The 18,902-nt window shown below is 44.9% G+C and overlaps 1 protein-coding gene and 1 long non-coding RNA gene across 25 annotated transcripts in view; one reads left to right on the top strand and one right to left on the bottom strand.

The window, feature by feature from the left end:
- Positions 1 to 12,647, top strand: part of LOC105466614 (teneurin transmembrane protein 3) — a 2,765,046-nt gene extending 2,752,399 nt beyond the window's left edge. For all 23 annotated transcript variants that reach the window (XM_071092800.1, XM_071092799.1, XM_071092798.1 and 20 more), the window contains 4 exons: positions 654 to 950; positions 3,837 to 5,448; positions 8,188 to 8,318; positions 11,168 to 12,647. In XM_071092800.1, coding sequence (XP_070948901.1) covers positions 654 to 950; positions 3,837 to 5,448; positions 8,188 to 8,318; positions 11,168 to 11,923 — 2,796 coding nt within the window. In that variant the 3' untranslated portion in view covers positions 11,924 to 12,647. The remainder of the gene's footprint in view (positions 1 to 653; positions 951 to 3,836; positions 5,449 to 8,187; positions 8,319 to 11,167) is intronic.
- The window catches only part of LOC105466613 (uncharacterized), a 13,866-nt gene continuing 405 nt past the window's right edge, over positions 5,442 to 18,902 (bottom strand). The window contains exons 2-4 of one of the 2 annotated variants that reach the window (XR_011620780.1): positions 10,638 to 10,868; positions 7,949 to 8,029; positions 5,442 to 7,327 (exon numbers count right to left, since the gene is read on the bottom strand). This is a non-coding gene — a long non-coding RNA (uncharacterized lncRNA). Of the gene's footprint in view, positions 8,030 to 10,637; positions 10,869 to 18,902 lie in introns of both variants that reach the window. The other variant, XR_011620779.1, reaches the window with a different exon arrangement.

The raw sequence follows: 18,902 nt of genomic DNA, 5'->3' as shown, positions 1-18,902 counted from the left end.
GAATTTGTCAAATAAGTACAATATTCAGATCATGTGTATGTGTTAGTGAAGGACTCTGAAGTCCCTGCCAGTTAACCAGCTCTTCTCCAAAGAAAGAGGCCTTCTCCAAAAATTGTGACGTCGCAGCACTGGGCCAAAAGCAATGATCTTGTTTATAACCTGCTGCTATTGAAACTCATTAATAATTTACAGTAATGTGGGTTCCAACTTCTACTTAACTGCTCTTCAAAGGGCTAGAGTCACATTAACCACTGTGTTTTATTTAATGTAGCCATGATTAATTTACTAAGCAATTATTTTCCAGTGTCTTTGGGGGAGGAGCTTTGAGTCATATGAATAGGTGTCATGTTTACCACCTTTAGATTTCCTGAACAAACTTTAAAGCAAATACATTTTGGTATTTTTCTTATCAGTTGCTTTAGTTTACAAAATTTAACTGAAATGGTTTTGAACAAATGCCAGGCTGTCTTTCTGCTTAATAAAACATTTTAAAAGAGCAGTTAATCTACTGCCTTGCACTTGTACCCAAGAAGTTGCTAAATTAATTTACTGACAAAGACAATCAATCATCATAAATGGTGTTTAAACAATACTGGGGACTCCGGTGTTGGAATAACGTGATTTATTTTATCATCTTGTTGGTGTTGTAACAGGTTAATGGCAGAAACCTCCTTTCGGTTGACTTTGATCGAACAACAAAGACAGAAAAGATCTATGACGACCACCGTAAATTTCTACTGAGGATCGCCTACGACACGTCTGGGCACCCGACTCTCTGGCTGCCAAGCAGCAAGCTGATGGCCGTCAATGTCACCTATTCATCCACAGGTCAAATCGCCAGCATCCAGCGAGGCACCACTAGCGAGAAAGTAGATTATGACGGACAGGGGAGGATTGTATCTCGGGTCTTTGCTGATGGTAAAACATGGAGTTACACATATTTAGAAAAGGTATGCCTGCAAACTAAGCTCAACAATAGGGAAAGGATAATTCACATTTTTCAGCCATCATCTAGAGCACTAAGGGGGAAAGAAACAGTGGCACATGACTGAGTTCCTTTTATTATTCGAAGTATCAATACAGGAGTCACATGAGCACAGCAATGATGAATTTCTGCATTAGCAAAGTAGTTTCTCCTTAGTTAAGTTCTACTGTCTGAGACCCTTTTAAGTGATTTATGATGTAAACAAACAAGCATTAACATTGTCCACCTGCCAAGCTTACACACTGACAACATTCACAAATTAGACCTTGAGCATGTAAGTCGCTTGTAAATGATTTTCGTGCTAGCTCTTTCATTTAAGAGAGAGCCTTACATTAGCACAGTTAAAGCTGTCAGCTTTGTGTTGTTCCTGGCAGAACTTCAACATAATCATAAAAAGCATGTAGATCCTAGTTATGCATTATTAACCAAAAGAGGCGATTTTCTTAGAAAGCCACACTTTTGTATACTGTGTGGCATCTTTCCTTTCTTCTACATATAAAAAGTAAGCATCCTAGATTAGGCTGTTTCCCTCTCTCGAGAACTTTTCACAGTATCAAAAATGGAGACTTAGAGTTACACGTGTGCAAAATGCTAAATGTATGCTGTGTGGCTTGGGGTATTGACTGGGTCAGAGGAAATGAAAGTAAAAGAAAGGGAAGAAAAAGGCAAGAACAATCTCGCTGTAATTCCTCTCTTAAGAAATATAATCCACCAAAGAGCATATTCATGGAATGTTTCATTTGCCTTTGAGACAAACGTTCGCGCTAAAAAATGATTCTGTGTTGAGTTCTGGTAGCTCTCAGACCCCAGAGCATGGCACCACCAGTTACCCAGCAGCATGTGCTACACACTCTACTCGGCAGTTACTGCTCCACCCCTCCTGACTCAAACGTTGCACAGAAGAACTCTTGTCACCCAGATAAATCAAATCACATCCATGTTGTCACTGTGCTCCCCTCACACAATCTTTTTCTTCACTGGAGGTGCCATGGGGAATGACTCAGTCTAAACCTAACCCCCTGAACCCTGAGCCATCCCACCTGATTCCAGCCGGTGACTGCACAGGCTACTCTTCCTGAGAACCAGTTTCAGTTCCAGAGCTCACCTCTCTTACGGCAGCCCCCGACCTCTGGCATGCTTCCAGCTAGGACCCTCATGGCCAATCTGTCTCTTGCAAACCCACCTGTCTGCTCTCCTTAGAAGAGACTCACCCTTGAGACAATGAATCGAATCACACCTGTTAGATGACAAGCCCCTAAGGCAACGTTTCTAAGTGGGAGAGGATCACAGCTTCATTCTGGAGTTTCCCCAATTTAAATTAAGTGCATTACAGAGTAACAGAAATATACAAGCACAACCCTAAAAATGTATAGTAGTGATCATAATGGGACGGGGAAATGTTTAGAGGGAGCCCAGGAGCGTATCATTGAGAAGAGCCACTGTCACAGAATGACAGAGGCAGTGACCAAGATCACCTGCATGCATCCAGGAGCATCAGAAAAGACAACAGATCTTTCTCATCGTCTCTCCCAAATCCCTAACATCCACCCAGACTTTCGATGTTCTTACTGGGATAGGTGCACTAAGCCAAAACTTACTCGTAGCAAAACAAGTCATATTTTACAGACTACCATCAAATATGACTTTAGATGATTCCAAAAGTAGGTATTAATTCCTGTGAATTCAGCAATAGTCCAAGCTTTCCTTGGAAGAATGCAAACTACTAGGAACAATTCTCAGGACATTTACTACACACCCTGCACGCAAAAATTGCCCCTAGGTCTGCCCAAAGAGGAGATTCTACCGAAGCTGAAGTCAGGCAAAGGAGAAGACCTCGCAGGGCTCCCAAGCCACACATCCTCCCTGTGCCAGTGTCGTTGTCGTTCCATGTGGCCCAACAGGGGTTAGAGGAAGCTTCCTCAGAGGGAAGAGCCACCCACAGCCCTGTGCTACTGCTGAGCTTGACTTAACCGGCCTGGGATGACCTTCTCTCACGTTTGTTGGCCTAATAAATGACTGTCATTTTGTCTTTCTGCGGTGGCTCATGAAATAGGCAGAGTTCATTTTAATATATGTACTCATTTCATAATTTACCTCCAACACAGTATGAAGTCCAGAAACCATTCTTATTGTTCCTGAGACACAAATCGGATTTGATATCCACAGAAAGAAATGGAGATTTTGTTGTCAGTACAGATGCCTTATAACAATTTAGCTGTATGTGTATATAGAATATTTCTACTATGGGCATTTCTAGCTCTCATTCACCATGTGATTAATTTCACAATATTTTTTGGTGTTGATGCTTCATGTACACTTTATCCATTTTTGGCTAATTTTATGTCTTTATAAAATAATATTGTGAATGCTTTGCCCTTCCGCCAAGTACACTAGAAATCAAACATGATTTGAGTGGTTCTTCAGTCAAGTGAGGGGGGGAAGCCACCTTACTAAATAATTGCTAATTATGGATGGAACTGCATTCCCCATATGCTATTTTCTCCTCAAAATATTGTGTGTAAAGCAGCTTTGATCATGCCTGTATTATGACTAATCCAGATCCATTGACAATCTGCTGGTTGGCTCTGAATGTCTGGGAAAAGAATGGTACCATCCGTCGTGACAGGCAGCACGTTGTGAATCTTGAGCCGCTAATTGCAGAACCCCTCACAATTAAGCATCCAAGCAAATTAGGCAGAGAAACGTTAACAACACACAAGGTCAAGGATAACTCAGTTAAAATGAAGATCATTTTCTCTAGTGGAATGTTTCTGTGCATTTGTGGTCACTAAATCTGCTTTTGCGTCTCCTGTTCACAAACACTGGGTAACAGAATGTTCTCTCTTTACAGTCCATGGTTCTTCTGCTTCATAGCCAGCGGCAGTATATCTTCGAATACGATATGTGGGACCGCCTGTCTGCCATCACCATGCCCAGTGTGGCTCGCCACACCATGCAGACCATCCGATCCATTGGCTACTACCGCAACATATACAACCCCCCGGAAAGCAACGCCTCCGTCATCACGGACTACAACGAGGAGGGGCTGCTTCTGCAGACGGCTTTCTTGGGTACAAGTCGGAGGGTCTTATTCAAATACAGAAGGCAGACCAGACTCTCAGAAATTTTATATGATAGTACAAGAGTCAGTTTTACCTATGATGAAACAGCAGGAGTCCTAAAGACAGTAAACCTCCAGAGTGATGGTTTTATTTGCACCATTAGATACAGGCAAATTGGTCCCCTGATTGACAGGCAGATTTTCCGCTTCAGTGAAGATGGGATGGTAAATGCAAGATTTGACTATAGCTATGACAACAGCTTTCGAGTGACCAGCATGCAGGGTGTGATCAATGAAACTCCACTGCCTATTGATCTCTATCAGTTTGATGACATTTCTGGCAAAGTTGAGCAGTTTGGAAAATTTGGAGTTATATATTATGATATTAACCAGATCATTTCCACAGCTGTAATGACCTACACGAAGCACTTTGATGCTCATGGCCGTATCAAGGAAATTCAGTATGAGATATTCAGGTCGCTCATGTACTGGATTACAATTCAATATGATAACATGGGTCGGGTAACCAAGAGAGAAATTAAAATAGGGCCCTTTGCCAACACCACCAAATATGCTTATGAATATGATGTTGATGGACAGCTCCAAACAGTTTACCTCAATGAAAAGATAATGTGGCGGTACAACTATGATCTGAATGGAAACCTCCATTTATTGAACCCAAGTAACAGTGCACGTCTGACACCCCTTCGCTATGACCTGCGAGACAGAATCACTCGCCTGGGTGATGTTCAGTATCGGCTGGATGAAGATGGTTTCCTACGTCAAAGAGGCACGGAAATCTTTGAATACAGCTCCAAGGGGCTTCTAACTCGAGTTTACAGTAAAGGCAGTGGCTGGACAGTGATCTACCGTTACGATGGCCTGGGAAGGCGTGTTTCTAGCAAAACCAGTCTAGGACAGCACCTGCAGTTTTTTTATGCTGACCTAACTTATCCCACTAGGATTACTCATGTCTACAACCATTCAAGTTCAGAAATTACATCCCTGTATTACGATCTCCAAGGCCATCTTTTTGCCATGGAAATCAGCAGTGGGGATGAATTCTACATTGCGTCGGATAACACGGGGACACCACTGGCTGTGTTCAGTAGCAATGGGTTTATGCTGAAACAGATTCAGTACACTGCATACGGTGAAATCTATTTTGACTCCAATATTGACTTTCAACTGGTCATTGGATTTCATGGTGGCCTGTATGACCCACTCACCAAATTAATCCACTTTGGAGAAAGAGATTATGACATTTTGGCAGGACGGTGGACAACACCTGACATAGAAATCTGGAAAAGAATTGGGAAGGACCCAGCTCCTTTTAACTTGTACATGTTTAGGAATAACAACCCTGCAAGCAAAATCCATGACGTGAAAGATTACATCACAGGTAAGCATTTTGATTCTTTTCCAAGTGCTGGAGGACTACCATCATTAGGTTAATACACAAAATAACTGGAAATGGTTTTTTAAAAAACTTCATACTTTGCTCAAGCAAAGTCACATGGCTGACCTTTTAATGCGTTTATTTCTCTATGGAACCATAGAGAAATCACAAAGGGAAAATGAGACATAGTTACTTGCTATTCTGCCTGCCAGTGCCCAAGGCCACAAGTTTTTGAAATGACATGAACTCCAGTCATTTAAAGAAGGGGAACATGGGGAAGCAAAAAACATGATGAACACAGAGTCCCAAAATTGGAGTTCCAATCTCAGCTGCTCTCCCACAAGCTGTGTAGCTCTGTAAGCCACATGTTTTTTGAGTTTCCATTTCCTTAACTATAAAATTGGGATAATAGTACCTAACTTAGGGCACAAAGATAATACCTGAAATTCCACAATAAATAGTAACTACCTTACGAATATGTCATTTTGGGTTTTTTAAATACATGTGTGAAGTTCTCATAGAGATGATTAACGTGAAACATAACACAGGGTGACACCATTTCATCCCTGGGAGGTGTTTAATTCCTGCTTCACCACCATCTCCTCAGGACAGTCACGAAGCCATTTCTCCCATCAGTTGCTTAGACAGTGGATCCTGTGTCTGGTCTCACTTCTGTCTCTTACATCACTGTCTTCATTGCCAGTGCAGTTCTTGCATGGTGACAATACTAATAGGCATACTAATTTTTCCACAAATGTGGGATAACTTTCAGGGTACAGATTTAAGATCTTTCCAAGTTTACTGCATGTTACTTTTTTAGTTATGCAAGATGTAGAACATCAGATCCCACTATTGCCACCATGGAACCACCAGCATGTGAAACAGACAAGGTCCTTGCAAGCTCTACTCTAGTTCCCTTTAGTGAGCTGACTTCTTCACTCAACCTCTACTCCAAGAATTCTGAATCCTGCTGCTCCTACCTTCCATTCCTGATATACAGCACCATCATTAACCCCTCTACCACATTTATATTTCCAGGAGGAAGGTTCTTTCCTGTTGTCTATTTTTGGGCTCGGTTTAAGGTATTTCTGTTTGGTTTTGGCTTGTGTGAGATGCTCCTTTAGGCTGCCTCTTTTCTAGCTCAATATTTGAGGTGTACTGAGATGTCTGTTCTCTCAGTTCTCAAAACAGGCTCAACAGGTTGCCCCGTTCATTTCACATCTGCTTCCTACCTTTCCAGACTGCCTAAAGCATTTTTTATCTCTTCCATGTGAACCAGCTGAAAGTCCCTTCTTTCTGCCTCCTGATTCAGCAGCACCCTTATTCTCATTCAGGGTTTTTCAGTACACATCTGCATTCAAATCCCATTATTTTGGCAGTACTCTTCAATACTCACGGCCCTCTGATTTTCACTGTTATGCAGACATTTTTCAGAGTAACAGAATTTTTGCCCCCAATACTCTAACATTTGGGAGAATTTTCTCCCAAAAATAAGGCCCTCCCACCCCCCAAACTCAGATACACTCTCATATACATACAAATTGTATCACTTTGCATCCTATGTGAACCACTTAGGATTTATTTCTCCGCACCACCACTACTACCACCCCATTTCAAATGGAAACAATACCAGTGGTTTTATAGCCATATGAGGCCTGGACGAAGGACCTGCCAACCTGGCAATGAGGTGAGAGTCTGTGCCCTGGAGAAGGAAATGGGAATCAAGTGGCTCTCCATCATTTTGACAAGCAGTTTACCACTGGTTATTTAAGGGGTGTTGACAGGGGCTGACTGAAAGGCTGGAAAGCCCCCAGCTCCTGAATTCATCCTCTCCTAGCAACGTGGACTGCAGGGAATGCCATAGCAGCATTTTCTGAAAAACCTCAAAAGAGAGATGGAACAGCATAAAATATATTAGGTGAAATGCAATTTCAAATTTTCCAGCAATGTGCTTAATATATAAAATAATCGACACCCAACCGTACTCATAAAGCTGCAAGCCTGCTGAGTAGTTCTGTAACATTATAACCTCCAGAATAGAATAAAAGCCTTATTCTCAGCTTAATGGCTTTTGGAGTCACATGGCAATATTTTAAAATACCATCTTAAAGGTTTCCAGGTTCTTTCCCCAAAAAGTTTGTCTCCACCTGTGCACAGTGAGCCTTTGAAGTCATAGCTGATGGTAATCAGGACTTCTGTGCCCTTGGCCAGTTTTGCCAGCTTTCAGCATTCATCTTTGATTAAGAATCAACTGTTGATTTTAATACTCTCAATTTAGGGGTTTTATTAATAGAAAATGGGTTGTGGAAGTCCGCATATCCTTGGGCAATCGCTTTGGAGAGCTAACAACACACTTCTATTTGAGACCAGCCTTTACTAACTACAAAACAAATTTCATTTGTTTTCTGCAAGTTATATCTCTCTCCTGCTGCTATGCATTGTTCTTACCCTTGCTATCACTGTTACTAGCACAGGCTGCAACTTAGCAGGAATGACGGCTTACCCAGTCTGTCTGAGCATCTATTACTCTGCAATTTTCGTAGCATTTGCCATAGTTCTGCTGTGCAGTTTCCCATCTTCATATCTAAAAACAGAGTAGGTTTAGATTTGTAGGACGAAAGCAAACATGTCCTCTTTTTCAGACTATTAATTGTGAAATTGGATTTTCTTTTTATGGTAAGAATTTAAATGTATGAAAGGACAAAACTCCAACACCTTTCATTTTGAACATTCTTCTCCTAGATGTTAACAGCTGGCTGGTGACATTTGGTTTCCATCTGCACAATGCTATTCCTGGATTCCCTGTTCCCAAATTTGATTTAACAGAACCTTCTTATGAACTTGTGAAGAGTCAGCAGTGGGATGATATACCGGTAAGAAACAAAAAGACCCACGGAAAGGTGTTAAGTAGCTTGTGTCTTATCTACCCATATCGAATGAAACCACCTTTGTGAAAACTGTACCAAGACAGTTTGTAATTTTTTGACTCTTTTAAGGGGAAAAAAACAACACTTCCTCTGCATTTGTGTTCAACAAACCAGAGGCCTGTTAAACAGGCCTAAATATGTTTTCAGCAAATGCTAATGAAAACATAGAAATGCAGCAGCTCACTTTCCAGTGCTGGCTTTCTCAAAAGAACCCCAAGAAAGCATGGACCTGAAGGCAAAACTACAATAAACAAGAGGGCCCGGAACCCATTTTACAAATTAGCAACCCACAAACAATGCTACAAAGTTCAGCTTCTTTAAAAATTAACAGTGTTTCGGCCGAGCAAGGTGGCTCATGCCCGGAATCCCAGCACTTTGGGAGGCCGAGGTGGGTGGATCACCTGAGGTCAGGAGATGAGCCTGACCAAATGGAGAAACCCCGTCTCTACTAAAAATACAAAATTAGCCCGGTGTGGTGGGGTACGCCTGTAATCCCAGCTACTCGGGAGGCTGAGGCAGGAGAATCGCTTGAAGCCGGGAGGCGGAGGTTGTGGTGAGCCAAGATCACGCCATTGCACTCCAGCCTGGGCAACAAGAGCAAAACTCCGTCTCAAAAAATAATAATAATAATTAATAGTGTTTCACAGGAAAATATTAAAAATTTAAAAAGATTAAAAATAAAAATAAATGTCCTCTGGTAAGGGTCCACCTACAACCAGGAAGGTTTATGGAATTTTCCTGAGCATAATAGATCAAGAGGCCTGTAACCATTACAAGAAATAAAAGAAATATAATAGAAAATTACAAAGTCAAAGCTGCTGCTTCAGAAAGTGGCACATCTAATCCCCACCAGTCAGAGATCAGAAAGGAATGCACAGCAAAATATCAGAATTTCGAGCTTACAGTAAGAATAATTAGAGATGGAGAAATGGGGTGACTCCATGATGATAAGACAGTGCAGACTTTCTTAGAGCGATTAATTCCCAGCCACCCCTTGAGCAATTTCCTATCATTTCAATGAAAACAAAGAGAAGAGGCAGCCATGGTTAACACACACACAGGCTGTCTACAGTACCAGTACCTGTTGTGGTTTCATACCTAATATAAAAGCAATTCCTTTTTCATAAGTTACAAATATAGTCATGTGTGTGCAACATTTTGATCAATGATAGACCTTGTATAAGGTGGTGATCATACAAGATTACAATATCATATATTTTTTTTAATTGAGATGGAGTCTCACTCTGTCACCCAGGCTAGAGTGCAGCCTTGACCTCCTGGGCTCAAGCGATCCTCCCACCTCAGGCTCCCAAGTATCTGGGACCACAGGCACATGCCACCACACCTAGCTAATTTTTTATTTTTCGTAGAGATGGAGTCTCCCTGTGTAGCACAGGCTGGTCTTGAACTCCTGGGCTCAAGCGATCCTCATGCCTCTGCCTACCAAAGTGCTAAGATTATAGGCATGAGCCACCAGGCTCTGCCAACACCGTATTTTTACTGTACCTCTTCTATGTTTAGATACACAAGTACTTACCATGGTGGTACAGTAGCCTTCAGTATTCAGTACAGTCACTGTATACAGGTTTGCAGCCTAGAAGCCATAGGCATCCCATATAGCCTAGGTGTGTAGTAGGCTACACCATCTAGGTTTGTGTAAGTGCACTCTGTGATGTTCACACAAGGATGAAATGGCCTAATGCCGCATTTCTCAGAATACATCCCCGTGGTTAAGCAGTGCGTGACTGTCTGTCTACACTGATATAGCGGCATGAATACATACCGAAGTTTCCTAACGCATTTGAACATGCACATCCTAACTGTGTATGACTTTCCAACATGCCTGAAAACACTTACATCTAACTGTACAAATGGACTTGCCAGCTCTTTTCCTAAGCAGCCTTTTAAATATGAGCAGCCTTTTAAATATGGTTCGAGTTCTCTGTCAAGAGAAGCACACCATAAGGACAGCAAAGGGAATCGTGGGCAAAGACATTGAGGCTGCCGTAAGTGCAGAAAAACAACTGTTTCTTTCATTGCCGCAGATGAAACATGTTTTCATTTGGGAAACAATGGCCAGACAAACATCTGGTAGTATAAGAAATGGCTGAGTTAAGATGCCCCCAATTTAAAACATTTGCCAATCTAGACGGCCCACTGTCCCTAAGTCTGAGAAAAATAATTGTTTTCCTAAAGTAACAAATATCTCCAGCTGCCCCACCGTCCACTCATCCCTGTACATTTCAGTTCTGCCGTTACACTCACCATCTTCAGCTGAAAACTCTGCCAGGAGAGGGGACAGAGTTGACTTAAATGGAAGCATTTCAAAGCATACGAAGCGGGGCCCAGTGATCCGCCCTAAGTATCCCCAGCCGTTCAGATCCCTCTGTGTGTTTGGTGGCTTCTCAGTCTCCTGTGGAGAAAGCTACGAGCATGGAGGTCCGGATGAGCTGGGTTCCCCACGCGGGGTGGGCGTGGGAAAAGAGCCTCTAGAAACTGTAAGAGAAAAGCAAGAAACAGGACTATTTTTCCCATGTTAGAAACGAAGAAAGCTTTAAAGTGATCCACGATGCGCGAGCCGTTTGGGGGTTCCAAAGCACTGGGATCACCTTGATGGGGAGGGATCTCCAGTGCTTCCTCCCCCGGGCTGTCAGCCTTTCAGCCTTCTGATCGGGAAGGACCCCGGGGCTTCCATGCATGCCTCGGCGCTGCCCCCAGAGCCCCGTGTGTGGGTCAGGAGTGGGGAGGCTCCCGGCCGCCTCTGACGCGCTCCCTGTTGTGTTTCTCTCCTGCAGCCCATCTTCGGAGTCCAGCAGCAAGTGGCGCGGCAGGCCAAGGCCTTCCTGTCGCTGGGGAAGATGGCCGAGGTGCAGGTGAGCCGGCGCCGGGCCGGCGGCGCGCAGTCCTGGCTGTGGTTCGCCACGGTCAAGTCGCTGATCGGCAAGGGCGTCATGCTGGCCGTCAGCCAGGGCCGCGTGCAGACCAACGTGCTCAACATCGCCAACGAGGACTGCATCAAGGTGGCGGCCGTGCTCAACAACGCCTTCTACCTGGAGAACCTGCACTTCACCATCGAGGGCAAGGACACGCACTACTTCATCAAGACCACCACGCCCGAGAGCGACCTGGGCACGCTGCGGCTGACCAGCGGCCGCAAGGCGCTGGAGAACGGCATCAACGTGACGGTGTCGCAGTCCACCACGGTGGTGAACGGCAGGACGCGCAGGTTCGCGGACGTGGAGATGCAGTTCGGCGCGCTGGCGCTGCACGTGCGCTACGGCATGACCCTGGACGAGGAGAAGGCGCGCATCCTGGAGCAGGCGCGGCAGCGCGCACTCGCCCGGGCCTGGGCGCGCGAGCAGCAGCGCGTGCGCGACGGCGAGGAGGGCGCGCGCCTCTGGACGGAGGGCGAGAAGCGGCAGCTGCTGAGCGCCGGCAAGGTGCAGGGCTACGACGGGTACTACGTACTCTCGGTGGAGCAGTACCCCGAGCTGGCCGACAGTGCCAACAACATCCAGTTCCTGCGGCAGAGCGAGATCGGCAGGAGGTAACGCCCGGGCCGCGCCCGCCGAGCCGCTCACGCCCTGCTCACATTGTCCTGTGGCACAACCCGAGTGGGACTCTCCAACGCCCAAGAGCCTTCCTCCCGGGAGAACGAGACTGCTGTTAGAACCCACACCCACACCGCGAAAACAAGGACCGCTTTTTTCTGATTGACCTTAAAGGTGATCGGCTTTAACGAATATGTTTACATATGCATAGCCCTGCACTCAGTCGGACTGAACGTAGCCAGAGAAAAAAAAAATCATCAAGGACAAAGGCCGCGACCTTTTGCGCTGGGCCGTCTGCTCCTTTCGAGGCACTGTATTTAACTAACTTTAAAAAAGAAAAAAAACAATGCATACAGTGTTTCCAAATAGTCCCGAATTGTCGACCTTTGCTTACAAGAAGTAGTCTGTCTGCATAGGATGTGATAGCTATCTCTGTTCATTTTACAATGTGGGGCAAAGTTACTGTTTCTAGACAACCAACTGCTTTCCCTGTGCAGCTTTGTAGAAAGACATTGGCGCAGTGACGTCTGCGGCGGGATTTGTTCATGGGTTTTACAATGCTAGCGTGGTTTGCCTTCGGGGAAAAAACTGGCAACTAGAATCCTTGCCACTGATAAGCAAAGGAAATCCTGATTTTTTTGTAAATTATGTGAGACAAGTTGTTTATGGATTTTTATATGAATTACAATTTACTGTACATCAAATATTAGTCTCAGAGGAGTTAATTTATGTAAAGTGTTTAAAAAGTTTATACTTAAAAATAAAATGATAAAAACGTGAACTGTGTGACTTTTTTAAAAGGATTGCACCTTTTGTTATCTGTTATAGCTGTACAGTATAAATTATTATATTGTAGAGATATAACAACTTATGCCTATAATGTCCAGAAGTGTTAATATTTTTGTATTAGGTTGAAAAAATGTGCAAGCTTCTATCACTAGATGGATAGGACCGTGCAATTCTAGGTGGGTGGCGAATCAGAGAGCTCCTTTCTCTTCCCTCTCTCACACATCAAGCCAGTGTCCTCAGCATTGTCAACTGAGAGGCACAGCAGACAGCTAGGGCTGGTGGAATGTAAGGGAAGATTGGAGAAAACGGGAGGAAGGGTTCTCTGGCCCTCTCTCAACCTTGCCAGTCGATGGGGAGTTGATAGAATTAACCCCGGGGTTTTTACTGTTGCTGTTCCAAAGCTCTGTCTCATGATGGAGGAGAGACCACATCAGATGCTGGGGAAACAGGAGGAGGAAAGGATCTAATGTAGTGGTGATCCTAAACACGTGTCTTAAGATCTAGGAAAGACAGCAGAAACCGAGCAGTGGTGGGTGAGCAGATGGAGCCGGTCAGGGTTACTCTGCTAGTTTTGGGTTTGTACCCTTGGTCACTAAGAGGGACAAAAAAGGGAAACAGAAGCTCCTCTAAGCCCACATGACCAAACCATCTTGGGGCTGGTTTGAATGACAGCCTGTGCTCTGTCTCGGGGAAGCCGGGGGTGGCAGATCCAGCTGGAAGTGAGTGGCAGCCGCGCCCTTCTGCACACAAGCAGCTCGCGTGTGGGAACCAGCCCAGCCGCCATCTGCACTTCCGTGTCAGCTCAGCCCTGACCAATCTCTTTCCTGAGCACTAAATTCAGCCACAAAAATATTTTTAGAAGATATTTCTCAGTTCATTGAGCTATAGTACACACTGTTTTCCTCTATGTATAATGGTGATAAAATATAGCAAGTGAACATGTCGTAAATATAAAGGTTCAAGTGATGTATTGAAAATAATTTTCTAACTGCTTTGTATGTATCACATACTCTAAATTGCACAGTAGGTGTGTTTATTAAACAGATTGGCTGGGAAAGTTTCAAAATAGCTACTGAATTTACAGTATCAGTGCTATTACTGTCTTTGTGTATTTGGTAGAGCATACCGAAGTAATTAATCCTCTAATGAATGCTGATATTTTATTAGAATGAAAGCACAGATTAGCATTAATATTTTTTATTCTGGAAATCCTTTGGCAAGTATTAGGAAGCCCAAATTTAGAAAACTATGAGATTTCAAACCACATAAACATGATTCTGTTTTCCATTTTATTTTTTAACTGTTAACTTAGGTATTTGCAGTTCTGTTCCGTGGAACTTCTGCAGGCCTGTATTTAGCATGCTGTAAGTACTTTTGGGTGAAATAGGCTCTGAGTCTAAATTCTCAGACATGTTTCTGATGTAGTACCATGAAAAGCTTGTGCCACATGACAGAAGTGAAATCATAGTCTTAACCTCTTCTTGACATGGACTGGTCTTCACACGGGCACCAATAAATAACAGATTTGGAGTATCTCCTGGTGCTTATTTTAGATGAAATCAAATCAACCCAATTAGTGTCTTGTTAGTAGGTATAATGAGCCTATTTCTTTCTAAAAAGACTTGTGATCTGGACATGCTTTTACGAGAAATAGTGACCTTGGGGAATATGTAAACAAAAGACCTTTTTCTAAGAGTTGGGAGGGGGTGGGGGACTGTATAATGAAAAGAATTAGCTTACAAAAAAGAAATTGATATTCAAAGTATTTTAGGCAAAGCCAGTCAAAATGCTTTCATGATATTTTGAGATGTAAATTTTGTCTGATTTGTATTGTTCTTTTCATTTGCCTTCTTAACTTTATATGTGACCTGAATTTTCCATAACTTGATGACTATAGATTGCATCTAGGCATTCCAATAAAAGCCAACCCAATGTGTGTGTGCTTTTATATTTTTTCAAATCTTGGGCTAGCCGGCATTGCTTTTGTGTTTAACGTGGAGGATGCAAATAGATGCAGTCGTTGGGGAATTGATTCATCTGCAACCCAGTTGGTAGTATCTTTTTTCTGTCCACTGGCCAGACTGCTGGCTCAGCAGAGTGAACTTCACAGGGGACCCTCCCATGGCCTACTTTAAGAAAACAGTAAACACACCCCCACAAAGCCAAACACACTAACTGTAAAGAAGAATTTACAAAAGTACCGCCCATTACTACTCGAGAGCAGGCTTCATTCCTGTGATCTTGGCAATAAGTGTGCTTAATTAAAACACTTGATTAGAAGAATCAGTTCGGGCCTGATAGGCTTGCAGCCTCCTAGAGATGTCAAAATCTACATATAGACCGGCTGACTAGAGGATGCTTCGTTCAGCAATTCTGGCCCGCAGGCCAGGGCTTTGATTTTAGTCGGAAAAGGCAGACTTCATCACACTTGCTTTCTAGTGACAACCTCAACTGCATAACGTGTTGATCCAACAAGAATCAGGTCATTCCACTCGGCAAACTGGTCTATTTTCTTCTCCTCGAATTAGACTTTCACATGATCAAAACGGAAATCCAGAAAAACAGGTGAATTACTGCTTTCCTTCTCTACACTCTTTTCCCTAAAAAGTAATGTCTGAACAAATGCAAATAAAAAAAGGTGCCGGTAAAAATTATACCTTAGAAAAAATAATCAGAATATAGGATATGCTGCTGCTACATCCTGTGAAATTTGTGTCTTTACATTCACCACACATTTCCTAACAGTTGCATGGGGTTCTAACTGCCAGACCGCAACAGAAGGGCAGCACCTGAATATAAGCACCTCAAATCAGGACCAGTCCTCAAGCGCTTGAAAAGATGAGGAGAGGAGCTGGAGGTTACAATGAGCTGTGATCGCACCACTGCACTCCAGCCTGAGCGACACGAGACCCTGTCTCTTAAAAAAAAAAAGAAAAAAAATTTTAATGAAAGAATGCCCTTGATGCTTTTCCTATTCGTGCCCATTCTTCACTCTGTTCACCATCTTTTCTTTCTCCTTTTGCCCCGGGCTACTCCTGAATGCAGTTGTTTCTCTCGCCTGCTGACAGCAAATCAGCTGTCCGAGGTGCTTTTGGAAAGGAGGGATCCAAGAGAGGAAGCCGGAAGGCACTGATCCACATCGTGTTCTGTCTGGGCAAAACCACCCAGGCGGTGCTCACAGCTGCTCGCTTGCTGTTGTACAGAGGAGGACAAGGTCCACCTGGACCAAGAACTGCCACCACCCTCCTGGCAGGGGTGGGTGGTATCATTTGAGCTCTAGTCGAGTGGGGTGAGTCTGCCCCTGGGAAGCCTCAAAGGGCAACATATTAAGATCTCACCCCTTTCATAGATATCCAAATTTCATCCCACTTTCCTTCAAGGAGTGATCTGATTCCAGCATCCCAGTCCACAAAATGCATCCCATTCCAGAAGCTGGAGGTGGAAGGGACTTACAGAAATGTGAGTTGTCCAAGGTCACAGAAGTGCCTCAAGTTAAGGTGAGCAGAGATTCCCTTGAGCTAGTACCCTCCACTACGTCACAGCCTCCTCATAATGCTACCCGGGCAGGTACCGCAGATACTCCTTACCGTCCCCCTTCCCACGGACACTTGATCTTTCCAAAACTGCCATCATTTATAGCCAGGACTAGCATTTTTCATTCTATAACCTGATGACTTATATTATGTCAGGTTATGTCCCCCGGACACTAAACAAAACAGATGCCTTGAGTGCCCCTCTGCTTGCCAGTATTTCTAGCTCCTCACGGCTCTACTGTATAGATAAGCAAGTTTGACTGGCCATCATTTCCAAAACAAAGACCATTGAGCTGTTTACCTAGGTTTTCCACAAGTTTTTCATTTGGCTTTGAACACCCTACCAGACCCATGGAAAAAAATAAATAAAAATGAGTTATAAGTCATTATCGCCCATTTTAACCACAGAGTTAAGCCAGAGTACCAAAGAGGTACTGATAAGCCATTTGAATTTTCGACCTTCTCATTTAAGCCACATAATGAATATCCTCCCTTTGCCAGACTTCTCATTTGCTATTTACCACCCTGCAGGCAATGGTCTCTCGATGTTAGTTAATTACTAATAACTTTTAGGTAAATTGAGTAAACCTTTTCATTTATGAACCGACTTAGAATCCTGCCGTGGAGGAATACAGGCTTCCTAGAGTCCTGTGGATGGAGAATTTACTATCAACCCATTCTAAGCCTAGAGTAACATCATTATTCAGTTTAGAGTTAATGGGTTCCTCAAAGCAAATTTAATAAATCCTTCTGGGATCTAAGCTCAGGAAAATTAAAATTAGAAGCATAAATTGTGACTTTTAGGGCAAGAGACTGACTTGGTAACAGTCCCCCTGCTTACAGGGTGAATTGTGAGCTAGGCTTAGCAGGCCCTGGCCACAGGCATTCATCCTGTATCATGCAGGGAAATCTCGTTCTTCTACCTGTGTGCAGAGATTTCCTGAATTCCACCCACAGCGGCCATTTCTCTATGGCATAGCTCACCGCACACAACTGACAGGATTTACAAGTGGTCCGCTGGGTCAGAATGAATTCTTTAAAATTTTCACAAGTTAACTCTATCAATGGGGTGTGCGGGGAGCATAAATGCCCAAGGAGTTAAAATGGCAAGTTCTCGGGCGTGACTGAAAGGCTGAAAATGGGGCGCTCAGTGGAAGTCGGTGAGGAGGCTCACCAGGCTCTCTTCAACCTGGAGTTCTTATCGCACCGTGATTAATGACCGCGGGCTGGAGGATGCCCCGTCCCAGACCTTCCTCCCACACGAACACTAGGGAAAGTCTAGTCTGCCTGTTCCAGAGAATATTCTGCAAAAATCGTCCCAGAACTGTCTTTGCATCCACGATGCGCTCTCTCCCTCCCTCCCTCCCTCCCTCCCTCCCTCCCTCCCTCCTTCTCTCTCTCTCTCCCCCCTCCCTCCCCGACCCCGCCCCCTCTCCTTTAAGGCCTGGAAGGAAAGCCATAGGGCTCCCTCGGTGGGCCAGGGGGACGTCGATGACTCAGGATCTCAAAAGGACCTACAGTCAGTCTGTCATCCCCAGTTTCTTCATTTATTGACAAAAGGTTACAAACAAGCAGATTGTAAAATATCCTTATTCAGCTATGATATGATTTCCAAGCTAAAAAAAAAAAAAAATAAATAATAATCAAGCCTGGCGTTTAACTTCAGTCTGGAGCATTGACAGGTGACAGGTCACTGCAGAACACAGAGGGGACCCAAGACAGAGAACGGGAAGTAGTAAGGAGAAGACAACACCCTTCCCTGAGTCCTCCCTCAGCTGGGGCTTCCCTCTGGCCTTTCCCTGGGGTTCCCGGAACTCTGGCTTCTGCGGACGTGGAAAAGCCGTCCCAACATCCGGCGGCCCCGTGGGCAGGGATCCCGGGACGCCCCCTCCTGCAGACCCCGCAGCCCCTGCAGCCCCCAGCGGGCCCCGGGCCGGCCCTGCAGGGGACGGCGGCACTTTCAGGAAGGGCTCCGGCGCCCCCTAGTGACGCGCGGCCGTGGTAGGGAACGTCCTGGACGCCAAAGGGGTAGCTCCCGGGCCAGAAACCCAAGGGAAAGCGAAGGGAAGGCGCCGCCGCCCGCCACTCGCCACCCCAACCGCGGCGGGGCCGGCTGTCTGACCCTCTCTTCCCCACCTCTGCTCTGCCCCCCGAGTTTCACACTTAAAGCGGAGACTTCCGCTTCAGCACCGCCTCACCGAGGCCTGGGCCCTGCCAAAGTGGCTGGGGTGAGATCTCCCTGCACGTCGAGCAGACACTGCCAAGCCGCGTTGCTCTCACTCACAGATCCAAACAAGACCCTTCCTCCCAGGACCTGTCCTCGGGCTGTCTGAGTTCTGCAGCCCCCTGAAAACCGTGATTTCTGAACTATCACATTGTTTCCCTTTTACTTTTCATGTTCACAGTCCTGTCGCTGGGAAGAATGTCCCAGAAGAACGGATCACTTAAATTCAGAGTGGCATTTTTATTTCTGAGGGAGCTGGGCTCTCACGGAACGTGCTAGAGTGACAGCCTGGAGGAGCGAAAGCCGCCCCACCCCCGCTTCCCCGCAGCTCCCCAGCCGCCTCGGCCTGGCCTCCCTGCAGCAGTGACATCCGGTCTCCCTCCTCTACCCAAGCCTGCGGCAGCCACGAAAGCCACCGCGACGCAAAATTGGG

Source organism: Macaca nemestrina, chromosome 3, assembly GCF_043159975.1.
Source record: "Macaca nemestrina isolate mMacNem1 chromosome 3, mMacNem.hap1, whole genome shotgun sequence".
NCBI lineage: Eukaryota > Metazoa > Chordata > Mammalia > Primates > Cercopithecidae > Macaca > Macaca nemestrina.
Note: the sequence above shows the minus strand (reverse complement) of the source record. Positions and strands in the feature narration are given on the sequence as shown.